Genomic DNA, 24,482 nt, shown 5'->3' on the forward strand with positions numbered 1-24,482 from the left:
CCCATAGTGTTCTTCCCCCTGTCCCATAGTGTTCTTCCCCCTGTCCCATAGTGTTCTTCCCCCTGTCCCATAGTGTTCTTCCCCCTGTCCCATAGTGTTCTTCCCCCTGTCCCATAGTGTTCTTCCCCCTGTCCCATAGTGTTCTTCCCCCTGTCCCATAGTGTTCTTCCCCCTGTCCCATAGTGTTCTTCCCCCTGTCCCATAGTGTTCTTCCCCCTGTCCCATAGTGTTCTTCCCCCTGTCCCATAGTGTTCTTCCCCCTGTCCCATAGTGTTCTTCCCCCTGTCCCATAGTGTTCTTCCCCCTGTCCCATAGTGTTCTTCCCCCTGTCCCATAGTGTTCTTCCCCCTGTCCCATAGTGTTCTTCCCCCTGTCCCATAGTGTTCTTCCCCCTGTCCCATAGTGTTCTTCCCCCTGTCCCATAGTGTTCTTCCCCCTGTCCCATAGTGTTCTTCCCCCTGTCCCATAGTGTTCTTCCCCCTGTCCCATAGTGTTCTTCCCCCTGTCCCAAAGTGTTCTTCCCCCTGTCCCAAAGTGTTCTTCCCCCTGTCCCAAAGTGTTCTTCCCCTGTCCCAAAGTGTTCTTCCCCTGTCCCAAAGTGTTCTTCCCCCTGTCCCAAAGTGTTCTTCCCCCTGTCCCAAAGTGTTCTTCCCCCTGTCCCAAAGTGTTCTTCCCCCTGTCCCAAAGTGTTCTTCCCCCTGTCCCAAAGTGTTCTTCCCCCTGTCCCAAAGTGTTCTTCCCCCTGTCCCAAAGTGTTCTTCCCCCTGTCCCAAAGTGTTCTTCCCCATGTCCCAAAGTGTTCTTCCCCCTGTCCCAAAGTGTTCTTCCCCCTGTCCCAAAGTGTTCTTCCCCCTGTCCCATAGTGTTCTTCCCCCTGTCCCATAGTGTTCTTCCCCCTGTCCCATAGTGTTCTTCCCCCTGTCCCATAGTGTTCTTCCCCCTGTCCCATAGTGTTCTTCCCCCTGTCCCATAGTGTTCTTCCCCCTGTCCCATAGTGTTCTTCCCCCTGTCCCATAGTGTTCTTCCCCCTGTCCCATAGTGTTCTTCCCCCTGTCCCATAGTGTTCTTCCCCCTGTCCCATAGTGTTCTTCCCCCTGTCCCATAGTGTTCTTCCCCCTGTCCCAAAGTGTTCTTCTCCCTGTCCCATAGTGTTCTTCCCCCTGTCCCATAGTGTTCTTCCCCCTGTCCCATAGTGTTCTTCCCCCTCTTCCCCCTGTCCTATAGTGTTCTTCCCCCTCTTCCCCCTGTCCCATAGTGTTCTTCCCCTTTCCCCCTGTCCCATAGTGTTCTTCCCCCTCTTCCCCCTGTCCCATAGTGTTCTTCCCCCTCTTCCCCCTGTCCCATAGTGTTCTTCCCCCTGTCCCATAGTGTTCTTCCCCCTGTCCCATAGTGTTCTTCCCCCTGTCCCATAGTGTTCTTCCCCCTGTCCCATAGTGTTCTTCCCCCTGTCCCATAGTGTTCTTCCCCCTGTCCCATAGTGTTCTTCCCCCTGTCCCATAGTGTTCTTCCCCCTGTCCCAAAGTGTTCTTCTCCCTGTCCCATAGTGTTCTTCCCCTTTCCCCCTGTCCCATAGTGTTCTTCCCCTTTCCCCCTGTCCCATAGTGTTCTTCCCCCTCTTCCCCCTGTCCCATAGTGTTCTTCCCCCTCTTCCCCCTGTCCCATAGTGTTCTTCCCCTTTCCCCCGGTCCCATAGTGTTCTTCCCCCTCTTCCCCCGGTCCCATAGTGTTCTTCCCCCTCTTCCCCCGGTCCCATAGTGTTCTTCCCCCTCTTCCCCCTGTCCCATAGTGTTCTTCCCCTTCTTCCATAGTGTTCTCCCCCCTCTTCCCCCTGTCCCATGGTGTTCTCCCCCCTCTTACCCCTGTCCTATAGTGTTCTCCCCCTCCTTCCCACTGTTCCATAGTGTTCTTCCCCCTCCTTCCCCCTGTCCCATAGTGTTCTTCCCCCCTTCCCCCTGTCCCATAGTGTTCTTCCCCCCTTCCCCATGTCCCATAGTGTTCTTCCCCCCTATATATATATATATATATATATATATATATATATATATATATATATATATATATATATATATATATATATATATATATGTAATATATTAAAACAAAATAAATAATACAAAAATATATATATATTTTTTAATTTCAGCAAATTTGACCCGTTTTCAGCCGAAACTTTCGGTGCATCCCTAGACATTAGTAAATTTAGATGAAGTTAACTATACAAATATACACACTACTTAATCATATATACATAGTGTGTAATTGGGGGTAGAGTGGGTTGCCGGTTTATGCAGTAGGCAAGTGGACACATGAGAGCTGTAGTAATCCCAGGACATTCCTCCTTGGATATCTTCCCTGAAGCCCTATATTCAGAACACTCTAATAAAAAATATTAACGGGGGCCCACATGGTACTACCCAGGTGTTAAGTGTCAACCACCCAATGAATCTTGGTCTTTATAATTTTAGGGCACGATCACCATACTTAGTACATAGTGCCAACGTCGGCTCTAGATCTCCTACACTTGTTTGAAGATTTGAAGAATATTTTTTTTTAAACTTAATTTGTATATAAAGGGAACATCTACCTTTTCCCAGCATGTGAACGCCAACATGCCCACCCAATTACGTCCAAGCTCCTACAATGTGATAGTCACTGGAAAATCACAAGGCCCAGTGTTCCGTGTTTCTCAGTGGTGTCCTTGCAAGATAGCTGAAGCGATTGGGTGTCTTGATGCATACCAATGACATAGTGGACCTACCAGATCTCTATCTACCATGTAGTAGAAGCCTCTTTAAACTTGTTTTTCTGAGGTTTGGCAATCACATGGTGGGGGGAAGGTGTATCTTCACGATATGTATTCTGGTGAGTGATTTTTTTATTTTATTTATGGATCGGATGCATGGAAAAAGCATCACAGATCCAAAATATTTTTAGACTTTGTAGGTCTGTCAATAAATGTAAGTAGTACTGGGACACTTTGAATTCCAGTTGTGCTTTGTCATAATTTCGATATTTTGTTTACGGTTTGTGGAAGAAGTAGTAGTTGGAAGGGTTACATAGCAGCATGGAGTTAATGTTTTTTTTTTTTTTGCAAGCTTTATACATACTGCAGTACCCTATCCTCTACTTATTTTTGCCCACATATGTTTAACACATGAAGTGTGTTCCCTCTTAAAAAAATAAAATAATGGTTTTCAGTTTTAATGACATAAGGCTCGCAGTATTTTTTAAAAGATAAGTAATTTTTGAGATATTAAGTAATTTGCTTCTGCGGAATGTCAAACAAACCACTTCTCACCAATTATTTAACTTTCATCTAAAACGATAGCCGGTTAATAGTTGATATGCAAGCAGGAAGTATGGAGGAAGTATTAGCGTGTGTTAGAGTTTGCTGATATTTTTCCAGACTTCCTTACCATTGACAAAACAAATAAACGTCCTTCTTTGTAATCTGTTACTGTATTGTAACACTTGGCATTTCTCACATCCAGGGGCCAGCTGGTGCCAACTATTTAAGTTAGGCAAGATATTTAAATGAATAAAGTATCTTACTTTGCAAGCTGTGTAAAGGTTTTAAGATGTACTAAAATCCTAAAAGCTTGTGGTTAGGAATAGGTAAATTGTATAACAAAAAACAAACTATAAAATGGAAGATGTAACAAAAAGACATGAAGCAGTCATTCAGCAGCTTAGCAATGTATTTCCACTAGTAGAAGTAATCATACCAGATCCAAAACACTTATCAGTATATTTTTTTGTATGATTAGATTAAAATCGTACCCTTTTCCCTTTTTGTGTTAAAATATATTACTTCTCATAGCTATGTAGACTGAACAAAATGTTTGTGTGCATCAAGTTCAACCTTTCTCACATCCATTGCTGCTTTTGATCTTGAAAAACGCACTTCTCAAAAAAAAATAAAAATGTTGAAGTGCTTTTGCAGGACCGTTTAACACCGTTCTGGAAGAGGAAGCGCCTGGGAAGACGAGAGGGGCAAGATGGTGGTTTTTAACATTATAGGGTCTGGGATACATGTTTGTGTTCCTGACCCTATAGTGATCCTTTAAAGCTAGAAAATAGGTCCACATATATCTTATTTATTTGTATTCCACAATAGTAGATGCATAGAAATATTTTTTATATTAATGCACTTTTTATCTCTTTCCCAGTTGCAAAACAAAAGTATATCCTGATAACCTGCCCACAACAAGTGTTGTGATTGTATTTCACAATGAAGCTTGGACTACACTTTTAAGGACCGTGCACAGTGTTATAAACCGTTCGCCACGACACTTACTACAAGAGATTATCCTCGTAGACGATGCCAGCGAGAGAGGTGAGTGCTTCCCTGCTAAATCATTGAAGGGATATTTTAACTGTATAAATGTATTTTTATTTATTGACCATCGGTAGAACAGACATGGGTGATGTTTTATTTGTGTGTTTGTATATGCAATAAAATGATTATCCTATTATGATCAATGCCTGTTTTCAGGTTTAACTAGAAATACAAGAGAGCTTTGTCACCCCTGATCAGGAAAACATTGCTAATATGTTAGAGGATTAGAACTGTTTATGTAAATTGGTATTCGGAAAGGTTATGTGTTAATGAAACTTCCTTTTTCCCCTATGGAAAAGTAAACCAACTAATTGATATGTGTAAGTTCTATATATTGTTTCTTTTATAAAACATGTTTAAATGAACAGTTCAAGCACCATAACCACCTCAATGTGCGTAGTGGTTTTCATGCCAGTAGTGCCCTGATGACTCCCTTTGTAACCAGTCAAACTGTTTTACAATGGTTTGACTTCTTACCTGCAATCTGCTTGGTACCACATCCTGCCTCTACAACTATCCATGGAGAATTTGGCAGAGTTATGTTTGAGCTATGCTATCCAGTGTGGGGCCTAGCTCAGTGGCTTAGGGAAATCAGCTGACACTCTGAGCCAGCGAGCTGGCTTTAAACTGCAGAGCATAGCTCAGGAGAGTTAAATATTTCTTTTTCTTGATGCTGAAAAACAAGAGGCAGGAAACCGCACTTGGCGGACCCAAAGTAAGAAGTCAAACAGTTGGCAAAAAATACTTACGTTGGCAGGGAGGTGTATTATTGCACTGTAGTGGTTATGGTGCTTGTGTGGACTTCTTAAAGTACTTTTTCTCACCCCCCCCCTCCCCCCCCCCCCTGTGCTGTTGACGGTACAGGTTCAGGGGCATGCAAGCAATCTGGAAAACTGGGATTATGTGTTCACAAATGTGAACGAAGTTTACCTGTTTGTTTTAGGTGCAATATAGAGGTGCTATATAGATTTTATTAAATGTTGTGCTGGATCATCTATTCTATTTTTGCAATATGTTTTTTTTTTTTTTGGGGGGGGGGGGGGTAGCAGAACTATAGTACATGCTCCTTCTATTGACTATATGTGATCTACTTATTTGATCTATATTATGTAAAAAGTTAATATATACTTGATAATTATATAAACCAGTACCGTATACTCTTTTTCTTTTTCCAAGTTACCGGTATTCAAAAAATTGTGTTCACTGCTCCTGTAATGACTTTTAATGTCTGGTAAAGCAAGGATATAGCATGTGTTGTTTTTTTCCTTGTGAAACAGTGGCCTGCTCCTTTCAGTTCTGGATTGTTTTTGGGACTAGTATGATATCCGTCCCAAATGTAAAGGCAAAAACTGGTGTGAGACTTGTGTCGAAACTAATGTTGGGTAGTTTTTGTCTGTTCTAAATATTTTCTTTTATTTTGGTTTTGACCTATGTTTCTTAAGCCCTTCTATAAACTTTTCATTTTGACTAGTTGTAGAACATGCTAAAAATGTGTTTTGGGGCAAAATCTTGATTTATATGAAGAGTAACAAACATATATCCATTGTACAGCGCTACGGTCTGATGGTGCTATATAAATAATATAATAATAATATATCGCACAACAATAATACTGATGTGTTCTTATATAAAACCATAGCTTTATTGAGATAACCTACACCCAAAAGATACTGCAAATGTTATAGTAGATCTGGGAACAAGTAAGACTGCTATTACTGCTTCTAAGAGCTTGCAGCAATCGAAGAAAGGTGATCAGGAACACATTATTTAAGAAAATCTATATATTTAATAACAGGAAGCGTACTCTTTGACAGTAGTAGTAAATATTTAACCAGAAAGTATTGCGTATTGCAGCATAATAAATTATCTTTTGGATTATCTGCTGTGCAGCCCTGTAATTAAAGGAATTATTTACTTAAGTTAAAATGAATGTACTTTAATGTACATAGTGCATGTTGGCATGCTTTTGTTTGTGAATAATATTGATTTATCCTGAATACAAGATGAAAAAGCACCTATAACATGTATTAACTTTTTTTTTTTTAGGAGATGCTCAGTTTCTTTTTTAAATATGTATAGTTAACAAATTATGACAGAATCCAGTTCAGACAAGGCAAAGCCAGGGCAGACATTACTGATCTAGTCTAAACGTTTTCATTTCTTCACTTCTCTGTATGCTCTTTCTATGCTGACTGCCAGGTGCAAAGAACATATTTTATAACAATGATTGATCATAAAGCTAGACTGTAAGCTCGTTTGAGCAGGACTCTCGTCAACCTATTGTTCCTGTAAGTTTTTGTAATTGTCTCATTTTGATAATGTTGTAAAGCGCTACGGAATATGCTGGCGCTCTATAAATACCAGTAATAATAAGATAGAGGCACCCAGTTTCAGGATTTCTGGATTTAATTTTGTTTTTCACACCTCACCGATACACATTTGTTAAGAATAGAGATGAGTAACCATAATGTTTAAATCCTGTGAAGTAACTTTAAGTGTGTGCATATTCCTATTTGACATTATTGTGAGGGTGGCCTGGTACTGATTTAATTAATTTGATAAAAGGGATATGCATTACTCTGAAACAATTATCTGAAATGTTTTAGTTTTGAATGAAACAGTTGTCTCACCTCTCCCCTCCCCCCACCCCCCAGGGAACATTATTCATAACAATAAAATGTATTTAATCAATGTACTATATATTTAAAATATACACCTTGATATACAAATGGAATAAAATAGGCATTCCATTTGAATATGTGATAAGAAATGCTAGAAGCTAGAAGAAGTTGTGATCTGCAATAAAATGCTTTACCAACTATAGCAATATTTCTAAATAATATAACCACAACATGTTATAATTATGCACTGATAACTGTATGAGTAAATTAGAAAAATAAAAAAATACTTTAGGTACAGTTAGTCCTTGATGTGTATAGATCGATGGTTCTAGCACATACACAGCTCTGGGTGTTCTCTTCCGGTTAGGTGTGCAAACAATCCTGAAAAATTGTAGCCTTGTATAAATCCAGCACATATCTCTGGTCTATGCAGCCCGGGAGTTATTGCTGTTACAAAGATCCAGAATCTTTTTCACCAAACAAGAATCCTATAGCCTTGCAAAGGCCTACTCCTCCACTAAAGACTTGCACAGTCCTATATCTGCAGGCTTGCTATGTGCCTTTATTATTATTATTATTATTATTGCCATTTATATAGCACCAACAGATTCCGTAGCGCTTTACAATATTATGAGAGGGGATGTAACTATAAATAGGACAATTACAAATAAACTTACAGGAACAATAGGTTGAAGAGGACCCTGCTCAATCGAGCTTACATTCTATAGGAGGTGGGGTGTAAAACACATTAGGACACTTGAAGTTATACTTGAAGTATTTTCTGTATACTGTACTTCCCAGGTTGCCATAAACAAAAGCTGTATGACTACAGTAGTAGTTGTAAACTGTAACTATTAGTTTTAGTTTGTACAGTTTGCAACCATGATTATTTATAAAATATCAGTTAGTAAATATCAGGTCACAGCCAAGCATACACTTTGAAATCATCTCCATTGATATTGACAACTACTGTATAGCTGTTAGCCTCTAGGTCAGAAATGGTCAGTTCTTGATGCCAGAAGACTAATTTTGTTTTTCCTCAATTATTCTGTAAAAAAATAAATTTTTATGATTCATTCCCAGATCGAACAATATTCAGGTTTTGGGGAATAAAATATGCAAATGAGTAGATCTGCATTCTCGCTTGACAAACAGTTAATGTTTTTAAGTTTTTTTATTTATTTTATCATAAAGAAGAGTGAGCCACACACCAAAACAGTGAAGGCTCTAAAAAATGAAAATAAAAAAAGATAAAAATAAACAAAAACGGAGTAGTAATTTCTACAATGCAGGTCAGACTTACAAATTACAGGATCAGGACAGAGAGAGAACATTGCAGCAAAACATATAAATATCAATACAGAGGCAGAGACTAAATAATATAATATACAAATAGTTAACAACAGGACAAGAATAGGAAATCCGTGTTACAAGCCAGCTTAGATGTACAAATCTCAAACCTACATAGAAAATACAAATGTGGACAACATATTCACTAGTTGGTCAGTAGTATGGTTTTAGATCAAATACTGTTTTAGACAAATAAATCCATATTTAATACAATGATCGTTTGTAATCCTCATTTGAGGTTTGCACCAAAGAACCATTATATAATTGTATTTTACCATGCTAATCCCGCACAAGCTATTTGTTTTACAACATTTACAGCAGTAAAACAAATAGTTATGTGTTTCAACTGCTGTAAAACATTTATACTGAAATTACCTGTGTTTACTAAATTAAAGGGGCACTCTGAGAACTATAACCACTGCAATCAGTTGTGCAGGTTACAGTGTCCATAGGTCTCTGATGCCATCACCCAATAATGGCCCCGATTTACTGTTTGTGAATAAATCATTTTATATTTTTTGATAAACTTTTAAAATTGCATATTTAATATTTTGATATTTTTTACATATGGATAATGTTTTTATAAACCTTTTTTTATATATTGCATTATAATTATTTTCTTAAAATGAAAAAAAAAATACATTTTAAAGTTTTAAATGTAAAAATATGAAATCATTTAAAAAGCTTAACTAAACTATACGGTGCGGCACGGAGGTTTGGACTGGGTGCTGCACAAACTCAATCTGATAAACTAGAATGGTGTTTAGGACCCAAACATCTGAGGTTAGTCTGTGTCAAGCATCGAAAAAATGGAACAGTCTGCCCCCCACATATGACATACAAGGGGGAGAGGGGATGGTAGAACACTCACCATAAGGCTGTCGGCCATAAGAGGTGCCCCTGGTCCCTCGGGACTGCCACGATCTGCCTCTGACCGGGAAGATAGGCAAAGGGGACTTGGCCTCCTCCGTATGCTGAAATCTAGGCGTGGCGGAGCGTCGGTAACCCCAGTTGGAACTGCTGGGCAGACGGCCCCACCAAAAACCTTGGGAGAGAACACTCTCTTAATGTTTGTTTCTGCCTTGTCCAGTGCCGTGAAGGTACAAACATAGGTACCCAGCTCTTAAACAAATTGTCCATGAATAGGAGACCTTTTGACTGTAGGCTCAAATATTGCTTAGGCTCGATTTTCATGAGGATAGATTTTCGCCTCTCAGTGGCCAACGTAGTGTTAGCGTTGCCTATCAGACAAAATAGATTGCTGGGCCCAACCCATGATGGTCAGTAGATCAACTGGCGCACCATTGGTTAATGCCACTTCGATCATGTAGAAGATTCTGGTGCTAGGTCCTAATAGGTCAAGTACCTTGTCTTGGCAATTATGTAGGGAATAGTCGAGCGCCCTTTTGGCTTTCCAGCCTGATTTGCCCAAGAACTGTCCGACCTTATTGTCTACGTCCGGTGTGGCACAAGCCATATCAGGGACCGTAGGGTGGGGACACTCTGCCGTGAGCTTATTTCTCGTGGCCTTTTCTAAGGGTTTCCTAATCGTAGCTGCAATATGCTGGGCCACGTAGTTGGTCGGGAACCATTCAGCCGACCTAGGATTTTGAAGGGCAGCTGGGTCAAACTGGGGTTCTCCCTATGCGTTGAGAATGGCGGAAGCGTCCGCAACCTCCTTAGCACAGATTACCGGTTTCGCAGCCAAGCTGCGGTCCAGAGATGAGTTCTCCGAATCAATATAGCCAAAACCACCTCAGAATTCGAACCAGAGTCGTAAGAATCCGTCAGGCCTTTAGCCCTTTTCCAAGTCCGCACCGATTTTGGCAGTTAGCTCAATCGTTGTAGGTTCCGTGTGCCTTCTAAAACACGTATGCTTGAGTGATCTGAGACTGTCCTGTTGAGGCTCAGTACCATGTGAGTGGGTCTATATATTCTTATTATCACCCCACTATTTTTTGAACGTATTACACGATTGCACATCTTAGCTTATCCCCACCTGTAGGCCATTGCATATATATCCAAGAGAGAGGGGAGGTGAGCTATTTTATTTGTAACCTTTAGCGCTCCACCTATTGGCTGATGTTGGTCTCCTACCACACAGCCTATCATTATAAATTATACCCTTGTGTTAAGCTGTGAGAGGATTACACACTGGTGGTAGCTGCACACATTTTTTCCACCCTTGTTTAAGCGCCTGGATACACCGTATTATCTCGTACTACTTTTACGGGGGGGCCCACGTCGGCAATGGTAACAGGATGCAACAGTGGTTCCTTTTTGTAACCTTATGGCCGCTAGGGACCACCGGCTTATCAGAGGCCTTAGGGAGAGTCAAGCCAGGGGCGTGACCTGACGCCATAATAGCAGATGTAATGAAGTGGGACAAATTGTCCGACATAGCTCCCATAGCAGTATAGATGGACTGGGTGACTGATTTGGCCATTGTAGTGTCCAGGAGCAAGTGGAACTCTTCTGAGTTCATCTGCTCCAGTGAGGCTACATCCTTACCCAGTTGGGTTGGGGGTCTAGGGACAGGGGCCAGTCGCTGCCTAGTGGCACTCTCAGAGGTGTTAGGAGCATTAACCTCCAACTCAATAGGGGTCTGCATGATGACAAAATATGGGGCAACCACACTCTGCACTGGGGTGAACTAAGTGGGAAAAAAAAGGTATCATGACACAGAAGGGAAGACTGGGCTGAACAGGCTGTCAGGCACAATAAGCTTCAAGAAACTAGCAAGGGACAAAGCACTACAAAATATACTGTCAGATTACCAAGTGTTCCCTCAAGAATAGCCTCAGGGAAGCACTGGCAAGATGTCCAGTGACTTATGCAGCAATCAGCTCGTGCCCGCCCATAAACGAGCACTGCTAGCCGGAAAAAGCGCGGCAAAACTTTGCCACACACAAGATGACCACCGTGATGTGCAGTAGCGAACTGCACATAAGTGAGCAGTGCAGGTCGCGGTATAGACCCCAAACTGGAGGGCCGTCACCAAGGCGTGGGGGGGGGGGGGGGGGGAACCCTGCAGGAAAACAGGAAAAACGGAGAGCAGAGGACCTGATACAGAGGGCCCTGCTTCAATTACAGGGAAAATGAATAAACATAAATACAAGCAATAAACAAACAAGTAATAGCAAATACAGAAACAACATGACAGAGAAAAAATTCAGTGGTCCTAAGCTGAGGCAGCAGCAAAGAAATAGGAGTAGCTTAGGGTCACATGGGAGTATATGCAATGTGGACTGCTCTCATGAGCTAAGATGTTATGGCTAACCCTCTGAGGGTACTTTTTTTTTTCAATGAATATCTTACTATCCTTTCTTTGCTGCTGAGGAATTAAAGAAAGAGATTAGCATAATATGAGCCCTTAATAATAATAAGTGTCCTTTAATAACATTTACTATTAAGTGACTTATTATTATTGCTCTACCCCTAGCCTCACTCCCAATTTTCCCTGTTTTGCATTAAAAAAATACATCTTAATATAGGTATTATAGAGTGTATTAAAGGACCACTATAGTGCCAGGAAAACATACTCGTTTTCCTGGCACTATAGTGCCCTGAGGGTGCACCCACCCTCAGGGTCCCCCTCCCGCCCGGCTCTGGAAAGGGGAAAAGGGGTAAAACTTACCTTTTTCCAGCGCTGGGCGGGGAGCTCTCTGCCTCCGATCCTCCTCCGTTCCGCCCCGTCGGCTGAATGCGCAAGAGCTGCGCTCGCATTCAGCCGGTCACATAGGAAAGTATTTACAATGCTTTCCTATGGACGCTTGCGTGCTCTCACTGTGATTTTCACAGTGAGAATCACGCAAGCGCCTCTAGCGTCTGTCAGTGAGACAGCCACTAGAGGCTTTGGGGGAAGGCTTAACCCATTTATAAACATAGCAGTTTCTCTGAAACTGCTATGTTTATAAAAAAAATGGGTTAACCCTAGCTGGACCTGGCACCCAGACCACTTCATTAAGCTGAAGTGGTCTGGGTGCCTAGAGTGGTCCTTTAACAAGATTGTTTTGCATTTTTAAGTGCCACAAGATATGCACATACCGTATGCTGTCTTGAAAACTTCTTTATTTTCTCTAATATAAACATAATCTTGCCCTCTCTTGATTAATGTGTTCAATATTACCTTTTACAAATGTTACATGAATAGCAATGAAGTATCTACATTTACCTCCAAAATGTTTCCATGCCCGTATTTTACATTATCTAAGTGCATCATTTTCTTTAACCTCAATTAAACTCCTACATGTATTTTAAAAGTTTTAAAATCATTACAACTTGAATTACTCCTTGCTTCACACACATTAGTGTTGCAAATTAAATCCTGGGGCATTTTTCCTGCTCTTTATGTGATACATCATTTTAAGATATTTTTTCTTTGTTTATTGTCTCGTGGATTAATTTGAGTTTCTGCTGGAGTAGACAACAGTAACACTATTTTTTTTTTTTTTTGTGCCCACTGTTATTTTTCTTTTCTTTTTTTTTTTTTTTTTAGTGCCCACTATAATTTTTTTGGTGAATAGTAGCGCGGTAGCTATTATCTGCTGGCTTAGCATCATGGGAATTAAATATTGACAGCTATAAATTGCAGAAATTTTGGTGTGGCTGTGATTACAAATGATACACCTAAAATTCCCTTTTACGTTTTTCGTGTAACGCTTAAAAAGTCCATTATTTGTTTTAAATTAAATAAAACTCTTTAACCCCTTAACCCCTTAAGGACCAAACTTCTGGAATAAAAGGGAATCATGACGTGTCACACACGTCATGTGTCCTTAAGGGGTTAAGGACACATGACATGTGTGACATGTCATGATTCCCTTTTATTCTAGAGGTTTGGTACTTAAGGGGTTAAAGAACCACTAAAGGCATTTCATCTGCATCCTGTTATTTTTAGTTTTTTCAGAAACGGCAATGTTCAACTTGAAATGTTGAGCACACCACTAGTGGTTGTCATGCCAGTAGAGACGCTTCCATTGCAATGGCCAAGTAACATTTGTTCATGTGACGTTCAAAATTAAACATAATCAATTGCAGCTTATAGAAAATAATAACATTCAGTGGTTTCCTATGAGAAAAATTGGACATGTACATACCAGGGTCGCAGGGGTCGCGGCTGCGACCGGGCACGGCCCACCAGGGGGCACGGCCGCCCCTGCGGTCTGGTATGTATGCCAGTGTGGCCAGCCTCTTCTCCTGGGGGGCCCAGGAGCCGGCCACCTGCTGTCACCCCACGGCCGGTCCTGCGGGCGCGCGAGGGTGCACTCTCCCTTGCGCACCGCACTGATACCAGAGCCGGAAGATGACGTCATCTTCGGGCGCCGGCATCACTACGCAGCGCGCGAGGAAGCACTCAGGGGAGAGTGCTCCATCGCGCGCCCGCCAGCCTGCCCGCCTGCCCAGTGACCGGCCGCCCAGGAGCCCAGCAGCACCACTGGACCCCAGGGAATCCCCTCAGCACTCCAAAAGGTAAGGAGGCTGGGGGGATTAAATAAAATAAAAAAACATGTGTGTGAGTGTTAGTGTGTGTGTGAGTGTGGGTGTGTGTCTGCTAGTGAGTGTCAGTGTGTTACTGTGTGTGTCTGTTACTGAGTGTGTTTGTTGTAGTGAGTCTGTTTGATGTCTGTTAGTGAGTGTGTGTTTGTCAGTGAGAGTGTATGTATGTCTGTCGCTGAGTGTGTCTCTGTCAGTAAATGTGTGTGTCTGTTAGCTAGTGTGTATGCGTCTGTTCGTGAGAGTGTGAGCATTACTCAATGCTTTCCTATGGACGTTCAGTGTCTTAGAATCGCGAAAGCGCCTCTAGCGGCTGTCAGTGTGACAGCCACTAGAGGCTGGATTAACACTCAGTGCAGCATAGCAGTTTCTCTGAAACTGCTATGTTTTCAGCTGCAGGGTTAAAACTAGAGGGACCTGACACCCAGACCACTTCATTGAGCTGATGTGATCTGGGTGTCTGCAGTGGTCCTTTAAGTGTGTGTGCATCTGCATGCACTGGCATACATACAGGGGTCACAGCCCTGCAACCCCTGCGGCCAGGTGCCCGCCGCCATGTGTTGCAGCCCGCGCAGAGTAAGCGCGGGGGCCCACGGATCAATTTTTGCACCGGGGCCCCATGGGTCATGTGTACGCCACTGTGTACACAGCACTTGCCACTAGTGCGCATCATGTCCCAAATGCTCCTATATAAGAAGCATTGGATTGAACAGTCACCGGAGAAAACCATGCCCCCTCTATGACGTTGCAGGAGAAGAAGTAAGTAAAAACTTTTTTTTTAAATTCATGTTATGGCAAACAGAGTGGGTGCACTAAACTAGATTGGGCCAGGGACACTATAGCATTAGGAATTCAGGCTTGTGTTGTGTTAAAGATTAAATTAAAAAAAAAATAACACAAAGTTGTATATTAGGAAAGTGTGTGTATAGGGTTAAGAGTGTCAAATTTCTCTGATTCATATTTAACACAAGCGATGCAAGGTTGCCATGAAAAGGAAGTCCCTGGAGTGTTGCATTCAGTCTTCAAATAGAGTTACATTCAGTCTTCAAATAGAGCTCCATTCAGTCTGCAAAAACTCACCATGGGTCCCAAGGATATTAGCCAACCCAAGAGGAAAATTGTAAAAAACAAAACAAAAAAACAATAGAGTTGAAGAAAGAGAGAATTTTAGAACATGAAAGTGGTGTCCGTGTCTGTGATCTAGCAACACAATTTGGTATGGCCAAATCTACAATTTGTATGATATTAAAAAAAAGTTGCCATCAGAGGAGCCAATGTTGTTAGAGGGGTGAAAGTGATTACAAAACAAAGAAGCCAGACACTAGAAGAAGTAGAAAAATTGTTATTGATATGGATAAATGAAAAACAGTTAGCCGGTGATAGCATATCAGAGGCATAATTCGTGAAAAAGCAAGACATGTGCATGCTGTTCTTGTGAAAAACACCCCTGAAACGAGTGCTGATAGTGAGGTTTTCAAGGCAAGTAGAGGGTGGTATGAAAAGTTTTAAAAGAGAAGTGGCATGGAGAAAGCCTTTGATAGGGTAGAATGGCCCTATCTTTTTAATCTCCTGACGTTTTTGTGATTCCTGGAAAAATGTGTCCACCATTAAAGCCATGTGTAATCAAATGTACGCACAAGTGAAATTTGCCGGCGCCAGGCCTAAACCCTTGAAGCTGGGGAACGGAACAAGGCATGGATGCCCCCTATCCCCGCTCTTGTTCGTGCTCACTCTGGAACCACTTTTACAAGCTCTACGTAAACACCCTCTCATACAAGGGATTACGGTGGGAGGACAGGAATTCCTTGTATCCGCTTATGCGGACGTCGTCCTCCTGACACTCACAAACCCGAAAGAATCCATGGGTGCCCTACAGGAAGTCCTCACAAAATTCTGAGCTTTCTCTGGCTACAAGGCCAATTTAGAAAAATCCAGCGCTCTGCCGATGGGCCTGTCGAGCAAATCATAGCATCCCCATTGCAAAGGGCCAGATAAAATATCTAGGGATTCCATTACCGAGCGATCCGACCAAAATATACCAATTGAATTACGCACCGCTCATACGAACACTGATACAGGAAATGGAAAAATGGCTAGATAAACCCATTTCTTGGATCGGACGTATTCATGTGGTAAAAATGAATGTATTGCCCCGCATATTGTTCCTCTTCCAGGCACTACCCAATAAACTCCTAAAATCAGATCTAGCCCCACTACAAAAAGCTATTGGAGATTTTGTATGGCAAAACTGACGCCATAGAATATCTCGAAACATCCTATACAGACAGAAACAGAGAGGGGGATTGGGACTACCACATTTATATTTTTATTATTTAGCAGCACATCTTGCCCAGGTGGCTATGTGGCACGCCCCACTGGAAATAAGGATATGGGTAGACTTATAGTCCCTCCTAACCGGACCAGACCTACCCCAATACCACATGTGGGTACCCAAAGAAGATAGGCCAATTTAAAGAACAAACTGCCCAGCAATTTTAAACTCCCTAAGGATATGGGATACTTCGGCACACAAAAACTGGCGACCTCGCCATCCCCATTAACACCCCTACTGAGAAATAGAGCCTTCTCCCCAGGAATGGCACCTAGAGAATTTGCAAACATAGAAAAAGTGGGATTGCAAAGAATCTGCTACATGTTTAAGGCCAATGCTGTAGTGTCATTTGAACACCTCAAACAGCATATCTCACGCCTGCAGATTTCTTTCGGTATCTACAACTGAAAGACTTCACACAACACCCCCAAATACAAAAGGCGGGGAAGGGACCTTTGACCTTTTTTTGAGAAAATGTGCATTAAGGAAACAACACCACAGGGATTAATAACCATGATGTACGCACACATCTGTTCCGAAACAGAGGAGTGGGGTGCACGGACATGTACAGATACATGGGAAAGGGAATTGGGAGAGGTACTAGAAGAGGTGGAATGGAGGGACATATGGGAGGCAAATAATTCGGTATCTATATGCGTAACTCTTCAGGAACAATTCCTCAAAACAATGTTCAGATGGTACACCACCCCGGTCAAACTGTATCACATGAAACAAACACCATCTGACGACTGTTGGAAAGGATGCGGCCACAAGGGCACATACCTCCATATGTGGTGGGAATGCCCACGGGTACAAATTTTTTGGAAGAAAGTATATAATATAGTCAAGAAGCTTTTTAATCCTTGCACATACTTACTAAACAGGCAACTAGATGACTGGACAAAAAGAGAAAGGAAATTGATCCATTAAATCACATTAGCAGCTAGGAGAGCCCTAGCTCAGTCTTGGCTAAAGTTAGATATGCCACCCATTAAGAGGGTCAACTCAATTGACAACCTAACAGCTAGGGTGAGAGGATCCACGACTACATTTGAAAAAAAATGTTTTTTCTCCAAGTTATACAAAACAAAAAAAGTGAAGGATCTTATCTGTAACTAGTAACAGATTTGTTTAATTGAAAATGAACAAACAATGGTGGTGTAACAGAGGCAATGTTAACATGTACGTCAAGTATCACATGTCTGACACATACTGTTTGTAACATTTAAGACAAGATTTTTCACACAAAATAAAGTTTAAAAAAAAACAAGAGAAGTGGCATACACAGTGTGGGGAGACATGGTGAAGCTTCCAGTGCTAACAAAGACGGGGCTGAGAAATTTGTTGTGGAATTTGTTCCTCTACAAATGTGTTTAACTGTGATGAGACAGGCCTGTTTTGGAAGAAAATGCCAAAGAGGACCTACATAACAAAGGAAAATAAATCATTGCCAGGACACAAGCCAATGATGGACAGGCTAACCCTGTTGTTCTGTGGGAATGCAAGTGGGGATCTTAAATTGAAGCCTTTGCTAGTCTACCACTCAGAGAACCCGAAGGTATTTAAGAAAAAACATGTCCTAAAAGCAAATCCCAGGTGATTTGGAGGGCTAACAGCAAAGCTTGGGTAACCAGGCAAGTTTTTATTGAGTGAGTTCATGAGGTGATTGGGCCAAGTGTTAAAAATTACTTGTGACTGACCCTCTGCCGACGGATGCTCCTAGTGCTCACCAAGGACCATCAGCAATGCACCAGACACCATAAGCACTGCAGACCCCAATAACCGCCGCAGCTTGGTGGGATCTCGCCGTCTTCTAACCACCCTGGACCTACGACAAGGCTCCAGGTTCCAGTGGGTGAACCTCTCTTCCTTCAGAGAGCGTAACAGAAACAGCTCTTACAAGAGCTAGTGATTATCCAAGGGAGTATGATGATCATAGCAATCCCTGTAGTGATTATAGCTGTTCCCTACAACACAAGACAAGGCTGCGAGTTGAGTGTAAGAAGGTCTGAGAGGTTAATGGTACAGTTTGGATTTTTATACAACTTTTCAGGCCAAAGGAACACGCACTGGACCTGATGGGGCACGGCGAAGGCATGGTACCATGCCCAAAACAGTTCCATAGAATCGCGGCTAAGTGTCGCTGGAGGACCGACCAGAAACCACGAGGTTTTCATGCCGAAAATAGTTCCAGGGCATTCACGGCTAAGTCTATTTGCGGTTTTGGTCCATGCGAACAAGATGGCCGCCACCACGTGTTTGAATGTCGAATGGCGGCCACTTCGACCGTTCAGGAGTTTGTTTAAAGTCCCAAAAGCCACAAATAGGGTCTCTCAACCACAATAAATTTAAGGGGCCATACTCACAGGGTAACAGGCTGGCAAGTAGTCCTCTCCAAAGCCCAGTGGCAAAGTGCTTTTAGTCACATTACCTACCAAATAAAAACTTACCTGTCAAGGCTCTCCTTATGCATAATGCTCCTGTTCACCCTCTGGGATTGGAGGACAAATTAATGGAGGAGTTCAGTTTTATTACTGTGAAGTTTTTGCCCCAATACAACTCCGCTTATCCAGCCCATGGACCAGCAAGTCATTTCAAACTTCAATAAGCTTTACACCAAAGCGCTGTTCCAAATGTGCTTTGAAGTAACCTCAGACACAGAGACAACCCATAGAGAGTTCTGGAAAAATCATTTTAATATTCTTCATTGTTAACACCTTACAGATAAAGCTGGGGGGAGGGTGTCTTATAGGACCATGAACTCAGCCTGGAGGAAATTGTGGCAAGAGGCTGTATTGAACAGGATGCTCGTGTTGTTGAGTAAAAATTGTGTCTCTTGGGAAATCAATGGGCTTGGAGGTGAATGATGAAGATGTAGAGGAGTTAGTGGAGGAATACCAGAACGAACTCACGACAGAAGAACTCCAAGACCTTCAGAGGGAGCAGCAAAAGAGCGCATCTGAGGAATTGTCTTCAGAGGAGGAGGAGTAGTAGGAGGGGGACAAGGGGGGAGGGAAATCTTCCCAGTGCACTGATCTGTCACGTATTAATCCGCACATAAAAATGTGGTTAATGGCATTTACTGTCCTGACAAGAAAAGTTGTGCCGAGCGACATTACCGTCCTGACAGGAAAGGTTGTACCAAGCAGCAATGATGCACATGCAAACCTGGTAATTACTTTTGGAACCAAGGCAGGTCATGGCCAATCAAATCCACAGGAGGGTGAATCAGCAATCATGCACACCTGGTAATTGCCTTTGGGGTCAAAGGCCGGTTGCAACCAATCGGATCCACAGGAGGGGTATTTAGGCCCAGTTCTCCTCTTGCTCAGTGCCCTGTCGGGGTTTCATGAATATGGTTATCCGAGAGAGTGCGTTTCTGATCTTGATTTTCTGGTATTTGACTTTTGGCTTTGTTTAGATTTCCCTGATATCTGGTATCCTTGACTTTTCCTCATCTTTGTGTCTGATTCTGTATCTCTGACCTCGACTAGTATTTTCCTGGATATGTTAAGTCCGGCTATACGTTATCCTTAGTCCTAGGTGTGACACAGTACTGCGTGCTGGATCAACTTGTAATCCTGACATGATCAAAGAAAAGTGTGCAACATGGGTTGAAGTTCAATTTTTTGTTGAAAAAAAATAGTGGTGGTGTGAAACGAGCAAGGGAAAGAACGCCAGAACAGTTACTACCTATTGTAATTACGGAAGGCGACTCCCCATCCAAACAATGATAGCTCTTCTCCTTTCCACTTAAAGGACCACTCTAGGCACCAAGACAACTTCATTTCAATGAAGTTGTCTTGGTGCCAGGTACCTCTAGTTTTTTTTTTTTTTTTTTTAAATACACTGCCGTTTCAGAGAAAAAGCAGTGTATTTTTTTTCCCTATTCCCACCTACAGTGGCTGTCTCTGAGACCGCCACAAGATGGTGCTTCCGCAATCCTCACTGTTAGAATCACAGTGAGCTGACGTCAGACGTCCTCTTGGACGTCTAACGTCATTCCCTCTAATGCAGGCAGCTCAGATGTGAGGGTGCCTGCATTAGAGACTATGCTGAATTCTTCCCATTGAGATTCATTGTAGTCAATGAATCTCTATGAGAAGATTTTCATTGGCTGAGCGCTGCGCTGGACGCGCATGCGCTTTTTGGCCACAATGATTTCCTATGAGAGGAAATTAATTGGCGGACAGCGGGGAAAACAGTCAGCAGACCCGATGACCGCGCGGGAGGTGTCAACGATCGGTGACGTAGCGCTACAAAGAAGGTAAGTAAAGGGGTATTTAGAATAGAATTTAAAAGTTAAAAGTGGGGTTCAGAGGGGCACTGAGTAGTCAGGTATAGAATAGGGCTGTTAAATCAGGTAGTTTAGTGGTGCCTAGAGTGGTCCTTTAAGCCATCATCTCTCATCATTACAGGCAAAGGGAAGTGACATTTTCAATTAATTTACTGTACATTGTTATTTTATTTCTATATGATTTTATGCATGTAAGGCATTATGAAACAGTCAAATTCGTGTTAAAATGCTGTAATTTGGGGGGTATGGAACAGATTAATCAAATTTACATTGCCTCCTATGGGAAATGTTGATTCGGTTCTCGAACAAATCGGAAGTCGAACAGCCTTCTGAAGCAGATTAAGTTTGAGTTTCGAGGTTCCACTGTATATATATCTTGTATGTATGTAACTTCATTGTAAGTGTATTTTAATATTAATAAATGTAATTATAATGATATTAAAATACACAAAGCAGAGTGCCAGAAAGGTAAGTATCCTGTCGGCTTCAGGGTTCGAAGATTTAAAACCCATTAAATGCGGAAAGGCATAGAACGCCATAACGGGGTTAAGAGGTTAATTTAGTTAGAAAGTAACACTATTTTAGGAGTGGGAGAATATGGAAATAATTAATCGTTTAACTGGAGGTGGGTGAAAATATTGTATATGAATTCATAGAAGACTGAGTTTTTGGCAGAAGTGTTCATGGTTCATTAACACAGCTTTTTGCACTTTAGCTGTGTTGTTGGATATACTATGTAATTGCCGTTGCAGTATGCTAATGATACAGCAACAAAGCATTAACCAGTGTAGAGAGGTAATGTGTAATCTAAAAGAAACTCTGTAACCCCTTAACAGCATTTTACTTTCTAACATCCTATTTTTTTAAAGTTACATTATTATTTAAATTCTTAATCAGTGTTACTTGAAAGATCTTGATAAAATGTAAGAGTAAGTAATATATTAAAAGGTGAGATCATACCCGAAGAACATGGTAGCAGGGTAGTGATTTGTATGGAGCTCATTGGCCACTCCCACAATTTTAGATTTACACGCTTTACTATTTACCGTACATGGATATCCTTATAATTCTATGTGCTTTAATTATATTGCGTAGGAAGATGACAGACAACAAAGTGACACAGCCTAGTTTGTGTGTCCTAGAATACAGCTGACAAGACAACAGAAGCCTTGGCTCAGTAATTATTATATATTATTTGAAAATGTTGGCACAGTATGAATGATTAATACACATCACTTTTTGAAGATGCTTTTGAACAAGAATGGCTATATTGAATCTGTTTTATTTAGCAGTGCCTACAGTTAGAATTTAGAAAGTATTTTTTCTAGTGAAAAAATAAATCTAAAACAAAAGAATGTGTACAGTCATTGATTTATATATTTTCACAATACGTTTGAATATTGGCAATTAGAAAAATAAAATGCTTTGTGTTTAAAGTTGAACATATAGTATGTAAACTAAAAAGATGCTTATTTGTTTAAATACCCACATTTTGTAAAACAATGCACTGCAGAAATAATTTTGAGGTGGAACTTTCTTTTTACAAATAATGTGTGAATCAAAGTTAAGAAGGTATAATCCATTAGCATGTTTTGTCTCACAAAAGCATATATAGTGCATGGTTTGTTGCTGGTCATTTTATATATATATATATATATATATATATATATATATATATATATATATAATGTGTGTGTGTATATATATGTGTATATATATATATATATATATATATATATATATATATATATATATATATATAGATATATATAACTATGGTTTTGTTTAACCCCTTAAGGACCAAACTTCTGGAATAAAAGGGAATCATGACATGTCACACATGTCGTGTCCTTAAGGGGTTAAAAAAAGAAATATGTGTTTAAGGGTACCTGCAAAAGTACATGATGACATTTGAAACCTGCTCTTTATCTGTCCTTATTTGCATGTCAAAGTGGGAATTCAGGGATAACTGTGGAGCCTTGATTTCTTGGGATTACTTTGCCCAAGGCTGACTTTTCCAAGGTCCAACTTGAGATATGCAGTTAATTGCACAACAGTCAATATGTATAGGTTGATATAGAAATAGATTTTACATGGCAGTTGTTGTGAACTGTAGCACCAAAATGTGTGATCAAGATAGGCTTCAAGAGAAGACCTAATCAGAGGTCTTACCTTTTTTTTTTTTTTGGTAAATATGGAGATATACAAAAACATAATTACATGTTTTCCCTTTCTTTAAACTTTTGCAAACTATCTGATCCTTTACAGAATCACGGAGTGTGTCATGAATATATAAGGTGTGGAACACAACAGAAACTTTGTAAATAAAATGAAATATCTATTTAAAGGAACACTATAGTCACCTAAATTACTTTATATAAATAAAGCAGTTTTAGTGTATAGATCATTCCCCTGCAATTTCACTGCTCAATTCACTGTCATTAAGGAGTTACATCACTTTGTTTCTGTTTATGCAGCCCTAGCCACACCTCCCCTGGCTATGATTGACAGAGCCTGCATGAAAAAAAAACTGGTTTCACTTTCAAACAGATGTAATTTACCTTAAATAATTGTATCTCAATCTCTAAATTTAACTTTAATCACATACAGGAGGGTCTAGCAAGGTGATAAGAAAATCTTAATTAAACAGAACTTGCAATAAAGAAAGCCTAAATATGGCTCTCTTTACAGGAAGTGTTTATGGAAGGCTGTGCAAGTCACATGCAGGGAGGTGTGACTAGGGATCATAAACAAAGGGATTTAACTCCTAAATGGCAGAGGATTGAGCAGTGAGGCTGCAGGGGCATTTTCTATACACCAAAACTGCTTCATTAAGCTAAAGTTGTTCAGGTGACTATAGTGTCCCTTTAAGAACTAAGAACCTGGTCACGTCATATGCAAATTAGACAATCTTGAGCAATAGAAAGGTTAAATGAGCAATATAGTGTTAGGAATACAAAACTATTCTTAACACTATAGTGTCCCTCTGCCAATATGTAAAGGTCCATCCCCCCACTTTTGAATAAATGGTTAAAAAAAAAAACTTTTAACACATACTTCTTACTGTTTCCTCTGGTTTTAAGGGAACCTGATGTGCAGAGCATAGGGCCTTCCTATAGGAAATCATTAAATCAATGGGGATTTTGAAGACTTTAAACATCCACATGTATAGCACACGGACATCCAATGTTGTTTCACAGAGTTAAACTCCATGAGTAGCCAGGAAGTTCCTCTAGTGGCTGTGTTAAAGACAGACACTAGAGGTTGCCTTAACCTGCAGTGTCTCTTAAACTGCATTTTTTTTTTTTCATTGAGGGTTAAGGGTATAGAGATACTGAACCCAGACCACTTAAATGTGTTGACGTGGTCTGGTTGCTTAATGTATCACTTTAACCCCTTAAAATCGGAGGGCGTACTATTACGCCCTATTCTAAGCGTCTCTAAACGTCGCAGGGCGTGATAGTACGCGCTCCGTTTTTTTCTTTTTACTTATCCGGTCGCCGGCGATCCCACGCCAGCGATCGCGGTTGGGGCGACTCCCAGGGAGTCCCCCGCAGCAGATCCTTCCTCCTGCAGTCCCCCCCCCGGCCATGGCCGGGTTAGCTGGCTGCTGCATTGCCAGCAGGGGGACTGCCTGTAATGACAGTCCCCCTGCTGGCTGGAAATCAAATTAAATTAAATTAAAATAAGTGTAAAAAAATAATTATATACTTAGATCATATACATATATATATATATATATATATATATATATATATATGTATGTATGTATTAAGGCCGTTTGGCCTGTATTTGTGGGAGGGGCTTAAATTAATTCACTCCCCTATATAAGGGACACCCCTTACCTGACTCATATCGCTTGAGGTCAGCATCAGAATGACTCTCCCACCCACTCCTCATTTCAACACTTTCCCTTTTCTTTCCATTTACTTTACTTTCTTACTCCTTGGTGGGCCCTCTTTATTTACAGGCCTACCGTATCGTCGGTCTCGGCACACCACAACCGACTTGCTCCCTTTATACTATACTACGCTTATGCTGGATCCT

The 24,482-nt window shown here is 41.2% G+C and overlaps 1 protein-coding gene across 1 annotated transcript in view; it reads left to right on the forward strand.

Moving 5' to 3' along the window:
- The window catches only part of GALNT1 (polypeptide N-acetylgalactosaminyltransferase 1), a 249,115-nt gene that overhangs the window by 115,674 nt on the left and 108,959 nt on the right, over positions 1–24,482 (forward strand). Inside the window, exon 4 of the mRNA XM_063451885.1 lies at positions 4,170–4,336. Within this exon, the coding sequence (XP_063307955.1) occupies positions 4,170–4,336 (167 nt within the window). The remainder of the gene's footprint in view (positions 1–4,169; positions 4,337–24,482) is intronic.

Source organism: Pelobates fuscus, chromosome 4 (assembly GCF_036172605.1).
Source record: "Pelobates fuscus isolate aPelFus1 chromosome 4, aPelFus1.pri, whole genome shotgun sequence".
Lineage (NCBI taxonomy): Eukaryota > Metazoa > Chordata > Amphibia > Anura > Pelobatidae > Pelobates > Pelobates fuscus.